Below are 15210 nucleotides of genomic sequence, written 5' to 3'. Positions count from 1 at the left end.
GGCAGTGAAACCTTCAGCGGGTACCGATTAAAATTTTATCGGACTGAAAAACGTATGCAGCTTTTATAGTTAATAACCGGTTTTCATTTGCAAATTTGAAAAGCTCCATATTGTAAAATGTTCACCAGACTATGACATTTATAAACTCTTCTAGAGTTCACGTCACCTTGTAGTCATCAAAAAATATCGTCCTGGTGAAAAAGGTACTTTTTTCCCCGAATACGATAAGGCAATTTTAACAGTGTGGGTTTTTTTTTAATTAAGAAAGAAGACTACAGCTAAAAACTCAGTTTTAAACTTTAATCTTTGATTACAAAATACTTTATGAAAACTTCTTTATAAACTGTATTTCTCGCCAGATAGATACTGAAGCAACGATCTCGTAGAAAGTCATTGAAATAATTTCAACTTTTGCACAGCGTTAGCTCCAACCATCAAAAGTAGCACGTTAATGGTTTCATGCAACTTCGTCATTCAGGAGTCAAGAGCTGTCAGAAAAATTAAAATTATTTCGTGACGCTTTTCTTTCTATCACTTTGTCGATTTTCATCGAAACAAACAACTTTCACTTTTTTGTCTGCTTGTCATGTTTTAACAAAGCTTCCAGATTAAAAAACTTGGGCGCCAAAGTTATCCTGGCGAATAAAAATTACTATGCTATTAAAATACACTTAAACGACACTCAAAAATTAATCTTAAGGAATAAAATATTTATCTATTTTATGGCGTTTCGTCTTCGCTTGTTACATTCCTTTGGTTTACTCCGTTACTGTTGAATGTTTCCTTCGTTGTCACGGGTGACGACCTAGTCGTAGTTTCAAGTCGAGGCTGTGACGTAGCACTTTCTGAAGTGGGATTGGTTGAAACTTCTTGTGACGTAATAGGCATGGTTGTCGGGGACTGGGTCATGGCGGTTGTTGGACAATGTGGCTGACAATTTGGAATCTTGTTGTTATAAACGTTCACTAAGGAATTCCTGGGAACACAAACAAAGCTTTTTGAATTTACGAATTCTCTCCTATATCAAGTGAAAATATCTAAAAATGGTATTTTGGGGGAGCAGGGATGGCGCAGTGGTGAGAGCGCTCGCCTCCCACCAATGTGGTCCGGGTTCGATTCCTGCCAGATACCATATGTGGGTTGAGTTTGTTGTTGGTTCTCGTCCTTGCTCCGGGGTTTTTCTCCGGGTTCTCCGGTTTTCCTCCCTCCACAAAACCAACACTTCTAAATTCCAATTCGTCGGGATCCGGGGCCACGGTTGTCGTCGAAGACTCGTGCCCCTCGAAAACAAAGTTGATTTGATTGGCAATTAAGAATTAATTTCCACGTACGTATAAAGTTCTCATATTTTGCGCTACTACGTCTGTTCCTTTAGCAACGAAAACGTAAAGCCTTTCAAGCTCAACTGACTCAAAGCTCTCGGCACGTAACTCCGGTTTCTGTAACATGAAGCAGCTAGGAGTATTGCTACGCTCCTCCCTCCCCCCCCCCCCCCTGGATGGGATGCTAGTCCACCGCAAGTTACTTTGCAGCATTCTGTCAAGTTGCCCCTACAATTCGCCGGGGTACCCATTTATACACCTGGGTGGAGAGAGGTACTGTGAGAGTAAAGTGTCTTGCCCAAGAACAAAATACAATGACTCCGGCCAGGGCTCGAACCCAGACCGTTCGATCCAGAGTCCAGCGCACTAACCATGCATTAGGCCAACGCATCTCTCATGCCTTGGTATAATAAGTGGGGCCATCTTAGCCTGAAGTAGATTTTGGGACGATGGTTGCATACGGATCTCCGAAAAAGTAAAATGCAGAGCTTGTTAAATTAATTACCAGACAAATGAATATCCCATATAGCTCAGGGGCATCTTCCAGTGATGAACTAAGAGTCCACATCGATCATAGATCAACATGTCGTCTTTCTTTCCACCCAGCATTGCCATGATGTCTCGATTGGCTGGCTCTTGGTAGACTGGGAACGAGACTCTCCTTTCTAACTCAGAGATCGAGGCTGCGGCTTTTTTCATGTTCAGAATCATGAAAGAAATATCAGTGATATTCCTGTAGTAAGGAAATTAAAGTGATAGTGTGTTAGAAAATTAGCACATTTGCTTCTTGTGCAAGGCGCGGTGGCCTAAACAAGAGCTTCGCAGCAGACGCGCAGTGCAGCAGAATTTTAAGAAAATTAAACCTACTCACTCTACGGTTACTTTACAAAATGTTGGGCGTATCCTGCTACTGATTGCTCGTGTATTTCCGATGGATAACAATAATTGTAAACTCTTCTTTCTTTTTTCAAAACCAGCATTACTTTTCTGTTATTGTAAGAATAAAGTAGCTCATAGTAAACTCGAATTCCCAACCTGGCCAACCGAAAGATTTTTCACTTGAAATCGAATAGAGGGGCATTTCAAGTTTGGGGTTTGAGGCTTGAAAACGTTGTGCGGCTTTTGCAGCAACGGAAGTCAAGTCACCGGCAGACCACCCTATGTGATCGTGGTTAATAATTTTTGACATAAGATTATGTTGAAATCAATGGCGCATATAGAAGATATATAAAGAAACATTACGTCGACTTTGTAGTAAATCGAAAAAAAAAAAAAATAAAAAAAAAAACTCGCCTTTTTTTTTGAAAAATAAGAAAAAAAAAAAAAAATTTTTTATAAAAAAACCTCCCCCAAAAAAAATTTTTTTAACGGCCCCCCCCCTTTCCTTCTTAATTTGCGGCACGCAGCTCTACAAAAGTGCCACACTAGCCGACGTAATGTTTCTCTATATATCTTCTATATGCGCCATTGATTTCAACATAATCTTATTTATGGCAACAATTATTAACCACGAACACATAGGGTGGTCTGCCTGTGGTCAAGTCAAAAAGCGTTGAAGAAAAGTCGTGGCATCAGACAGTTTTTTTTTAACACACGCAACTGACAAGGCATTTCTCGCATCTTACCTCTTCACAACAATTTTTTTATACATGAGGTTCAAGCGCTCAGCCTGCCACTGACAAAATCGTCAGCTGGCAAGCATCAATCCCAAGATTACCACGTGACCTTTTGATCGCGCTTCAGCCATTGGGTTCAGTTGATTGATCGTCCACGCGGGTGGCCGCTGGCATATTGTTCTTGAGCCCTCTGTAAGTGCCAAGGACGAAAGCGAGGCAACCAGCAGTTGTACAACAACAGCACGCATGGTCACCGTAAAGGAGCAGATTCTCTTAGGAACTGAAATTTAAACGTAAAATGGGAAAATACATAACACGTATACTTAATGTGTTACTCTTTCTTTCTCAAACATCTTACTCTATATATCTCACACCTAAACTAGAACCCTCTTTCACAGTTAAGTATGGCGGCCTTTTACGGACTAAATAACGAATGACTATACATCCATGTTATGGCATACATCGATGTTGTGTAAACTAAAAGATGTTCGATACAACTAAAAGATGTTCGATACAACTAAAAGATGTTCGTTACAACTAAAAGATACAAAGTATTCGATACAACTAAGGCTACGTTTACACGGACACGGTTTCATTTGTAACCGCATCGAAAGCGATGCGGTTACGCCTTTCGTTTACACGGCACCGATCGAAACCACTACTGTAACCGGGTCGTTTTGAAAACGCTGTCAAAAGTGAAGCGTTTTCAAAACGATACGGTTTCGTTGTCGTGTAAACGGTCAAAAACGGCGAAACCGCATCGATTTGAAAACGGCCATGTATTTTGGCACGAACTGGCTGGCTTGCGAAGGGTAAACATAGCGAAACAAGCATAGACAGCAGCGCTCGGCTTATACAATCACATTCGAAAACAGTCGGAAAATCGTTAAATAGGCTCCGTGTAAACACTTCGAAACCGTGTCGTTTTCGATGCGGTTTCGAGGTCATGAAACCGTGTCGATTGATAACCGTGTCCGTGTAAACGTAGCCTAAAAGATGTTTGTTACAATTAAAAGATATTCGATCCAACTAAAAGATGTTTGTTTCCAAGATGAGGAAGCGGAAATGAATTTTGAAAACAGGAAGTGACATTTTACCCAGGTTTCCTGCGATCCAACGCACATACAAAATGGCTTTTGGTGGAGCTGCGATATGGCTGCCAGATACAGAAAGGTTTTTTCCATTTTATTTTAACAGGCTAATAACAAGTGCACAGCAACAACGAAACACCAAAGCCACTCAATTCGATTCTTCGAAGTTCTTCATTCGTAGACTGGACATACGCACAGGAAGCTTAATCACTACTAGATATATATCCTAGGCGAGCTATGAAGTCACTTCGAGAGAATCGCCGAAGTCGGTTACTTACATGTAATGTTTCCAACTGCTATTGGATGGTCTTCCCACTTCACCGTTCCTTTTTACCAATACAATAGACTGACTAAGTAACCGACTCTTCGAATGGATCAAGATTCCTTTTGGATTCTTCGGCGATTCTCTCGATGTGACTTCAGTCGTAGCTCGCCTAGGATACCTAGTAGTTGGTGTAAGTACCCGATTAAGCAACCCAAACCTAACATTAACCCTTACTTATCGCTTTGGGCAAAATGTTAGGTTTGGGGAGGGGTAGGTGAGCAGTTTCCCAGAAACCTAAATTGATCCGTTTCCTGTGCGTATGACTCTTCTATTCTTACAGTTAGAACATTTAAAGTTCTTTCCTATTCGTCCAGTCTACGAATGAAGAACTCCGAAGAATCGAATTGAGTAGCTGCACTTGTTATTCGCCTGCTTAAATCCAAAAAAACTCTTTCTGTATCTAGTGAATCTGGCAGCCATATCGCAGCTCCACCAGAAACCATTTTGAATGTTCGTTGGATCGCTTGGAACCTGGGTAAAATGTCACTTCCTGTTTTCAAACTTCATTTCCGCTTCCTCATCTTTTATTTGAAACAAACATCTTTTAGTTGGTTCGAATATCTTTTAGTTGTAACAAACATCTTTTAGTTGTATCAAATACTTTGTATCTTTTAGTTGTAACGAACATCTTTTAGTTGTATCAAAAATCTTTCAGTTGTATCGAACATCTTTTAGTTGTATCGAACATCTTTTAGTTGTATCGAACATCTTTTAGTTGTATCGAACATCTTTTAGTTGACACAACATCGATGTATGCAACATAACATGGATGTATAGTCATTCGTTATTTAGTCCGTAAAAGGCCGCCATAGTTAAGGCCGGAGCTATGATATAATCCACATAATTACGCAGAGGTCGACAGAGGAGCATGGCCACCCTGCCCCCTCCACTCGGGACAAAAAAACGTGACGCAATCAAGCATATGCCGCCTCCTCGCGAGACGCGCGGGCTTCACCCGCAGGTGTGAGGGCCTTGCGCCTCCCGCTTGCTTCCCGCTATGTTTTAAGAGAAAGGGGAACTGTTTTGCAGTGCAATAAATACTTGTACAAAATAGCTAGTGAGTATGAACTTGAATAACAAACATTTTGCTCTCAAACTTGATAGCAGGAACTTTGCGATTGGGACGTTTCATGCGTGGCACAGTTGCAAAGAAAAACATCTGCAAAATATCCCCTCTTTCGTTATTTTAGTTGTTTTCACCTAACGTAATAGTTTGGGTAACGGTTTGGGTTTCAGAGTTGACTACCAATGGTTCCAAAACTACGTAATTAACAACGACAATAAATCGAATCTCTTTTCGCTTTTCCATGTCTTCGTCTTTGTCCGATTCGAAACGACTGAAACGACTATGCTATGCTATTCTATTCGTCTAAAAGGCATATTTTTTACTCTTGGTTCCTTGAATGACGTAAAAATCTTACCCTGAAAAGGGACCTGTTCCAAGATCGCAGAGAATGGACCAGTCGAACTTTCTCTGTTTGCGCTGTTCTTTATGTCGTCAAGGGTAAAGTTGTAGGGAATACGATATACTTTGTTTCCGGCAATATGAAACGTGTGATTGATGAACTGTTCAAAATGAGCTTACGTTTCTCGATCGAATGTCGAGTAGTCACAAAACGCATTTCTCTAGAGTATTGCGTGACTACCTGAGTAACGGTGGCGCGCAAGACTACTTTTCTGATCGAATCACTGAATGTTTCTAGTTTTTAGCTACTATTTTATGAAAATATCTGAATTTCTCATTGTCGAGCTAACTCCAGGCCTTCCTTTTACTGACAGAGCCACTTTAAATCAAGTGTTTGGATATTTCAGGTAAATCCTCTTGATCTAAATTATGATCCTTCCAGTTCCTAACTTTTAAAATCTTACCGGTAAACAGTTAAGTCTTTTCCCACTGGTTGCTACACATTTCCTTGAATATATATTCTGAGATTTAGTGGAACATCAAGGCAATAACTCTTAGCTGGTCTTAGCTGAAGAGAGGAAAGGCACATTTTTTTTTCAAAGAGAAGAAAGAGGGCTAATTATATAGGGATGGCAGAGAAGGAAGGGATTTACAGTGAGAAAACAAAGCTCAAAAACATTCACAACTGGATCAGTTAACAACATTATATAATTTATAAACTTGTCATTACATTTCAAAGATATTCTTATCTCGATAATCATTTTATGACTTAACCATTATTTTCATTATTTTAATAATATCTGTTTCTTTGACAACTTATCAAAATCATTTCTTAACTTCTACAACTTCCACAAACTTCGACAATATTGCATAAATTTGTTCTATCATTAATCCATATTACAGTTGAAAAACTAGGGTGATTTTCCTGAAAAAGATTAGCACAGATTCGTTGATATCTCAATAACCACATGCAATAGTTTTTACCATAACAGTGTTTAATCTTATTATCTTTGATGCTCTAATAAAGAATTATTCATCACCATCTTTATATTAAATTGCAAATGTTATCACTTCGGATGTTTACCTTGGTGATGTAACACAATAATACTAAGTGTCACGCAACTGGGTGTCACGCAATTACCCGTGACAATAACAATAATAAACATTAAACAACCTAGCACATATTGCCTGCACATTTTCCAAGTAACAACGTAAGGAACTATCATGAGAGGCTAGTTAACGTTTGTAAACAAATATTTATGCAGCTTCGAACTGTTCCGCCATTGTGTCACGCCATATGGTCACGCCTACACTGTATGGTTCAAGGCGAGCTTGTGTTGTCCTAAAGCAGTGTGACTCTCAAAAAATCTTCTACAGCGCACACAAGCCCAGTGTAACAGCTCCTCGCTGTGCTGGTTTAAGCTGACTTTGGACCTGAAGCTCTTGAAGCAAACTCCACAAGTGTATAGCACATCGATGAACCGCGAGGGATCTCTCAGGCGCCCAGTGCGAACGCAGTAAATTCGCTGTAAAAACGCTTGCCTCTTCTTGTACCAGACGGTATAACTGAAATGGAAGCCGTATTCAGACCCAGAATATTCTGACGACTCGGAATTTCTACGGCCATCCACGCTGTCAACACTTTGCCGTCGTCTGCAAACATCCAAGTTTTCTTGGAACCTACCACGAAGACGATTTTCGTGATGTCTGGAATAGAACGGGTGGAAACGCTTTCTGCAAAGTCGTTTGCGCCTCATTTTACGGCCACCGCGATGCTGTAGGCTTCTGCCATAGTGCTGTGAATTTTCAGCTCGGTTCCATGTCTTGGTGACTTCTTGGCGAGCAAAACGGTCATCATCTTTATCATAGTAAACACTGACTTCCTTGCAAGGAGAGCGGCGAGTCGTAATCTGCAGGCTGTCTCCTTTCCAGGAGAAGGAACGGCTATTTTCTCTGTTTTCAGCGAGCGCTGCCGAGCCATACAGCAGCGTCGGATAGTCAAAAACATTCTCCACGTATTCAATCCTCTTCGTCTTGACAAAACGGCATTTTCCGACCTTTTCGAGCTCTTTTAACACCCAGAGTCTTCGGTTGTTTAGAGTGTACCATTCCCACTTCTCAGGGTAGAAAACGACTTCAATGAGCGGAATATCCTCAAGAAGAGTTTCTCCGTTCTTTATCTGGGTGAAGGTCTCCAGCAGGGGAATACCGTTGTCGAATTTCGAAGCGAGTGAGTTCTTTGTGAAGCGTATTTCTGAGGGCCTTAAAAGCACCAAGTACGTAAAATTCATCTTGAATATTTGATTTGCACGAAGACCTGAGTGCGAGCTGATGTCTGAGCTGATAAACAAATCGCGCCACGTGCGAACATTGGCGCGAAATATTCCCAGGGGAGTCGGTTGGAATGCCATCGCCGTAAACAAACAAAATTATACGTAGCGGGGGAGGGAGGGGAAAAGGAAATCAAATGTCTCCTTTTCTGCCTGACAAGAACCTTTAGAGGTTTTATTTTATGCCACAAGTTTGATTTTAAATTAGAAATAAAGAATGGGATGTCTCTCCTGGGCTGACAAGGAATATAAAAACTTTTTTTTTGTTTTGAAAGACGGGGAAAGTCAGGAGCGTATGATAGTATAAAAGTAGACATAAAAGAAATAGGAAAAAAAAATTGAGAGGAAAATATATGAAGTCCTGCATTGACAAGGGTAAAATATATATTGTTCAAAAAAAAATTCCACATAAAGACAGGTAGGGCTTTCCACAAGTTGCTCCAGATTTCCCAAAAAGTTGCCTGTAATTTCTCAAAAAGTTGCTCCAAAGTTGCTCCAAAAATCCAAAAAAGTTGCTTCTAATAATAAAAGTTGCTCGAAAGTTGCTCCAAAAAAATCCAAAACGCTGCTTCTAATCAAGAGAATTTCTCTAAATATATTCTAATTTCCCTTTGAGGGTAAGATTTCTAAGCCGTTTTATGCAATTTTACAGCAAAAGAAGTATCTAAGTAACAAATTAAGGGGAAAATTTGTTAAATAACAAGGATTTCTTTAACTGAGAAAAATCGTGAAGATATCGATGACGTCATGTTTGCTGACGAGTTTTGTAATGTTTTAATGCAGAATGAGCCGAAAGTTGAAACGTCTTCAGATGTTCCTCGATTCCCTCGAAAGTCTTCGGAAAACTTCGTAAATCTTCGGAAACGTTCGTATTGCCTTTGAACAACACTCGGATAACCTTCGAAGATCTTCGGTCTAGAAATTGCTCAAAATGCAACAAGTTGCTCGAGAGGGAAAAAGTTGCTCGAAGGGGAAAAAGTTGCTCGAAACATGAAAAGTTGCCAAAAAGTTGCCGAGCAACTTGTGGAAAGCCCTAAAGACAGGCCCAGTAATTGAAATGCTAGCAGGGAAGTCCCGTGTGGGGATAAGTAGGTAACGAACGTGTGGAACCCAGTCTCCCGCGCGGGCTTTCTTGGAAACACATCAACGAGGTCGCCATTTAGGCCGTCGTTTGAACTTCGCAAAATGAAAGCTTCTGCATTGCTTTTAATCAGTTTTACCTGTCTTGGTCGTCTATCGCTTGCAAAGGAGGGTAAGTACAATGAAGCCGAGCAAGCTCTTCCCAGTCAAGAGTGGTTGGATCCTTGGGACATGATTCACTATGATGCGACAGTTCAATCTCTCGACAGGACGGTTAGTTTTGTTCTGTTTTGTTGCATATCTCATCGCTTCCCGTGCAAACTTTAGGCCGAATCTTTCTTCGTTGAACATAATAGTCGATTTGATTGTTGTGCTTTCTTTTCTCACATTGCAAATTGGTATTTTTCCTGTTCTTTTCGAACTTTCATAGAAGGTTAATGGCCCTTATTTGAGGGTAAGCCGGAAGTTATGGATGAAACATTGAATGCCCCCCCCCCCCTCCTCAACGGAAATGACAAGGCCATTGAAATGAAGTACAGTCGAAGCTCTCGTAAGCGGACACCCTCGGGACGCGAAAAAAGTGTCCATAACTGGAGCTGGCCGCTTACAAGAATGGTTCTTGTAAGCGGCCACTGGAGGTGTAGGGGATAGATGGCCGCTTACGGGAGCATATGCATCCTTGGATGCATGTAAGGGGTGTTTCGAAATGTAACCAGACGTGGATGACGGCAAAACAAACACTGAAATATGGTACTGTAAATACTGTAAAATCATTGTGACAAACGGCGATGTGAAGTTGACTGATAAAAATAAGATACAGAGGTTGTTAGTAGGATTTTCTTTGGGGTGTCTGCTTACGGGAGCTTAAAAACAATGAAAAAGTTTAAGTCGTAATCTCTGAAAGTGTCCGCGGCCGCTTACGGGAATGTCCGCTTACGAGAATGTAAAAATACAGAGTTTGTATGGGAGTTAAAACGGGGTTTCTAACAAGGTGGCCGTAAGTAGAGCTGTCCGCTTACGAGAGTGTCCGTTAAGAGAGCTTCGACTGTACTAAATTAATTGGTGTTTTTCCATATACCACAAAAGTTATCAGATTTAAAAGAGATGTAAAGATACTTCAGGTTCATTAATTTTTGTATGTTTCATAAGACCTGAACCCCGTAGGTGACATGAGCTTTGTTGCAAGCATCAAGAAGGGACAAAAATCGTTACTATGCAAAGATCATCATGTGTGGATTCTTGCGATAGTAACATGCAGCAGAAAATCAGACACATAATAATTATATAATGTAATATATCCAATTTTGATATTTTGTGTGCCTGACTGCGATTGTGATGTGAGGATGCTAATTAACAATTGGTTCATGCTTTAGTGTGCACTTTTAAGTTGTGGTGCATGCGGGAAGTTTAGAGAGCACGAAAGAAGCATAAGAGTTGCTCGAGGCAATAGCCGAGCGCAACTCTAGCTTCTTGAGTGTTCTCCAAACTTCCTAAGTGCTCCATAACTTGATACTGCACAGCTAAATGCATGAACCAATTATTTTATAACATTGCTGGTGGAAATTTTCTTTAAAATCCACAACAAAAACTTGCGCAAGAAAAAATTTTCTGGCAAAGCAATTCATTTGCTCATGCTACCAGCGTGCACTATTGGATTTTGTGCACGCTCACATATACTGAATTTGATTGCACGGCTCTGCTAGCTATATTATAAGTACTCTCGGGAAGACAGATATTCAGGCATTCTAAGACTTAATACTGTGTTAATATGTAGGTGTACATAAAATATTTTCTTTTAATAATAATTATTAGGGTTTCACCAGTGGGAGTGCTAAAGAAACCATGCACAAACAGTCTGATTATGAAAGACTTCAAGCAAAGCTATCACAGTGTCACAAGGACTTGGAGCAGTCACCTGTACAGTGCCAGGCCTGCGCTGAAAAAACAAATGCCAATGCATCACCATGTGATACTCCATACTTTAAAAAAATAGTCAGAAGTATACTGGGGAATTTAGAAGAACGTGGAGATCATGACATTGTGGTTACTGCTTCGAAAGATGATGTCGCAACTTTAGAAAAATTTGTCAAATCAGATGATGGAAATGTCCAAGATGTCTGTGAAGTAGTCATTGGCATCGTATCCAATTTCAAAGGCAAAGATGACTTGTATGACTTTAGTCAGTGGGACAACTCAACATTAAGTTATGTAACTAAAGAAGCAATCCTCATCTTTGCATCTCTGATTTTGGTAATGTGCGCCGCAATCGTTTTTGAGACACGTACAAAGTTAACCTGGCGGACGCAACTGTGGGGAGTTTTGTTTCTGTGTTTTATTGTCAGTATTCCTTGGGAGTGGTTTCATTTGTACAGAAAAGCATTCGCCGCCAAACAAGCAAAGATGGAAAAGGATATTCCCAAAGAATGTCGCTCAGATCATGAATTACGGCCACTTGAGTCTCTTATGCTTTGGTTCAGAAACTCATTTACGTTTAGTGATGACAGGTGTGTGAAGTACCAGGAGATGTTACTTGTTGACCCAATCTGGGAAATTTCTCCATCAAAAGTAAGTTTTTATTTGATTCCCTTTTACCATAATAAAAATATTGTTATCTGACCCTGCCACCTGTTTTAACTCCAAAATCCAAAAAAGAGTTTTTACCTATCACGTTTTTTGATGTTATACGTTTTGAACAGTGACATTTGTATTAACAAAAATTACAAAATGAGTGGGATGGTTTCATTTACACCATTCATTTTGTGGTTCCAGTAATTATTCATGTCTACCCCAAAGAGGGCCACTGGAAATTCTATAATTTAGGAAGCAGTCTCAAAGGCAAAAATGGAGGAGAGTTTACTGAGAAATTTCCAGTGGGACACAAAACACAATCCCCTTTTGTTGTCAGATAAAAATCTTCCCCCAGTGTCAGTAGTAAACAAGAATGTACTTGTTGTTATAAAAGGTGCCTCACTAGAATCTATAAGATTTTATCAAAAGCAAGCCATCTAATTGTTTGAGTGTAACCCGGAGACCAATCTATGCAACAAAAAGCTCAGTAAAAGTGGTTTATTTGTATGACATCATTGTGTAAAAAGGATATAACTATTCTCTATTCTTGGCATAAAAAAATGCAAAAAAATTGTATGTTTTGCTATGAGCACTACTCAACTTGGCTGTGCCTCATTGACTGCTTGTGAACAGAAAACACAGGCTCATGGTCCAATAATTATTGTTAATTTTTGATTTTGTGAGTTTCTAGTTAAACCAATTTTTTTGCAAACTCTTTTCAGGCAATATCAGCAACAGTAGCCAGTATTATTGCACAGCCATTTGAACACATCGCTGAAGCCATTGGAAAAAGTTTCCGTGCATTGTTCAGAGAAGTCCCAATTCAGTGGCAACCATTTGTGTTCATGGCAGTCATCATCATTATCATTATCGCCATGTTTACGCTTAGTGGATTACAAGTGAGGTTGCCGTTTATGACAATCACTACTGTCCCAGCCCTCCCTATAAATTTTCAGGGCAATCTTCAACGCCTTGAAAACCATGTTGAAAACGTCCAAGCAGCCATACAACAGTTAAATAATGATGCACGGCAGAGAGATGCAATTGACCACGCCCCACAGCAGGAGAATATCAATAATCAGCAGGAGCAGATTCTTGAGCTTTTGAATGCTATGAATGAACGGCAGCAGAGATGGGAAGAGACGATGAGAAGAGCTGAGCCTGCAATTCAAGGAGGCAATCAGCCAGTTGAAGGAGCCTTGGGTCCTGTAGAGGGGGGTGTGAATCGTGTGGGGGCAGAGGAAGAAAGACCTCCTGAGAGACTGCCCGTCATGGAGTCACCCAAACTCAAAGTCCCTGTTCAGAGTACAGATACTGATACCAAGCTTGGTGTAGAGGATGTTGGTTCTTCTGAACACCCATGACGTTGTTATAAACAGCAGCTAATCTTGATGTTAACGTCCCTAGAGTGCAGTCAACTCTCTCTAAAATGGACACCTTCGCAACCCTCCAAGTTAAGACTAATTTAGTCGCCATGGCGACTAAAATTTTGGAGCTGGCGACTAAATTTGAACCAAGGTCGCCAGCCTGGCGACTAAAATTGAGAGGAAGGATTGAAAGCATCAGCTTAGTTTGGTGACTAAAATTTTTCACTGGCGACCAAAACTTGAGTAGTTAGTGGCCAAATGGCCACTAAGGAAAATCAAAGTCTCTTCGAGATATCGACGTTTTTGCATGAAGTATGAGTCAAAGGTTTATCCTGTGCATTGTTCTTCGAACTTATCATTACAGTTTCTTTGTAGTTTAATTTAACAATTTCCTATCTTCGCGGAGGAAATGCAGCCATATAATTTTGTCAAAAATGGCTCGTTCGCGCCGGGTATTTATACACATATTCCTTAACATTACACAAATAAACAGTGCAAATTTCAGCGAGATCTGACAATTCTATACTTTAAAACTGCAAGGACCTTTCGAGGCAGTCGATTACGGCAGCGAAATTAGCAAATGAAACAGCAAAATATGCGTTTGACGCTTTGTTTTTGCGACGCTATATTTGAATTGTTATAGGTAGACCGCCGTTCAATGTGTTCAAGGCCGTATCGTTACGATTGCTCCATGAAAAAGCACGAAAAAAAAATACGGATATTTCCGACTACTGTCGGAGAAAACATTGCGTAAACAAATTCAAGCTGCGTTTTGTCTAGGCTCGGCGAGGGTCGGATATCAAGACCCAGGATTAAACAAAAGCCACATATACAGTGAATGCTTTCGAATTATATTTGAAGATGAAATACGAAAGAATTTTGCTGTCTTTGACTGAAATTCCACTCGAACTGCGTAGATACTATCGCATGTTGTAAAGCCGATTCATGCAACTTTGCTCTCAACGCGATGTAAGTGCTAGTGATTATTTATTTGTGTTTTAGTTACGCAATCCATTGTTTGTGCGACGCTTTTTATAGATCGCCTTTCAGACACACGTGCGTTGAGATAAGAAAGCTGACATGTCACTTTTAAAATTGTTATATAACGTTTGTAAATGTGACAAGTCACGTTTTTTCCACGAAATCGCAAGTGATCACCCACAGCGGAAAGTAATCCCTTGAGAAATTAAAACAGTCCCTTGAGAAATTAAAAAAGTCCCTTGAGAGTTTACAAATATGTGGATCCAAATTTTGTCTACTAACCCCTATTCTACCATTTTTGCTTGTAAACAAGCAAAAACGTCGAAAAAATAAACTTGGAGGGTTGCTTGGTAACAAGCTCCAACTGTCTGTCTTAGAGGTGTCCTCCTTACAGGGAGTTAAATCCAGTAAAATGACTGAAAAACAGTAGGGACGGGACCAACACCGGCTGGCCATCTTATAGACTGAGGTGTCCGTTGAGAGAGATTTGACTGTATATCACACCACAGAATTGCAAAGGAAGGTTTCAGATGGCACTTGTCAACATGATATCAAATTGGGTCAAACTGCACTTCAATTAGACATAACATAGCATTCACAGTACCATCCCTATTGTAAGTGCAACATCACCTAAAATATGCCCCTAAGTAGATTTTCCCCGGGGGGGGGGGGGGTACTCCATATAACGGCCTATACGGGGAGGCTCCGCCCGAAAGGGGTACCTTTTTCAGGCTTCAGGTATATAAAAGGGTAGGTATTTCACGAGTTTAAGTATATGAAAGGGTATGGAAATCTGTCATTTGGCTATTTAAAAGGGCATTAAATTAAAATATTTCGAACAGACGCAATTTATGGCTGTATTATTTTAATTTATTAAGCGCTACATAAAAATGACAAGAAAACGTCCTATTTTAAGTCCAGCCATGTCTCTTAGGTATATGAAAGGGGTACATTTTTTCAGTTAAAGGTATACGAAAGAGGTACATTTTCTGTCAAAATGGTATATAAAAGGGTAAGGGGTTAGAACTTGGGGCGGAGCCTCCCCGTATAAAACTTTTTGGAGTACCCCCCCCCCCCCCGGGAGATTTTCCTGCCAGAAAAATAACTTTCAGGGCCTGTGCACGT

At 40.3% G+C, this 15210-nt stretch overlaps 3 protein-coding genes across 3 annotated transcripts; 1 reads left to right on the top strand and 2 right to left on the bottom strand.

The window, feature by feature from the left end:
* Positions 1-285: 285 nt before the first annotated feature.
* LOC144638310 (selenoprotein Pb-like) lies at positions 286-3114 on the bottom strand. The gene is made up of 3 exons (XM_078497541.1): positions 2948-3114; positions 1828-2055; positions 286-976 (listed from the first exon to the last, which is right to left on the bottom strand). The coding sequence occupies exons 1-3, from the start codon at positions 2971-2973 to the stop codon at positions 721-723; spliced, it is 510 nt and encodes a 169-aa protein (XP_078353667.1). The 5' UTR covers positions 2974-3114; the 3' UTR covers positions 286-720.
* Positions 3115-6478: 3364 nt separating this feature from the next.
* LOC144638503 (uncharacterized) lies at positions 6479-8181 on the bottom strand. The gene has a single exon (XM_078497695.1). The coding sequence runs from the start codon at positions 8168-8170 to the stop codon at positions 7067-7069; it is 1104 nt and encodes a 367-aa protein (XP_078353821.1). The 5' UTR covers positions 8171-8181; the 3' UTR covers positions 6479-7066.
* A 1030-nt stretch (positions 8182-9211) lies between these two features.
* On the top strand, positions 9212-14545 carry LOC144637909 (chloride channel CLIC-like protein 1). The gene is made up of 4 exons (XM_078496997.1): positions 9212-9442; positions 10982-11734; positions 12460-13179; positions 14437-14545. The coding sequence occupies exons 1-3, from the start codon at positions 9275-9277 to the stop codon at positions 13099-13101; spliced, it is 1563 nt and encodes a 520-aa protein (XP_078353123.1). The 5' UTR covers positions 9212-9274; the 3' UTR covers positions 13102-13179; positions 14437-14545.
* Positions 14546-15210: the final 665 nt, after the last annotated feature.

This window comes from Oculina patagonica, chromosome 14, assembly GCF_052425735.1.
Source record: "Oculina patagonica isolate OP01 chromosome 14, crgOcupat, whole genome shotgun sequence".
In the NCBI taxonomy this organism is placed as follows: Eukaryota; Metazoa; Cnidaria; class Anthozoa; order Scleractinia; family Oculinidae; genus Oculina; species Oculina patagonica.
Note: the sequence above shows the minus strand (reverse complement) of the source record. Positions and strands in the feature narration are given on the sequence as shown.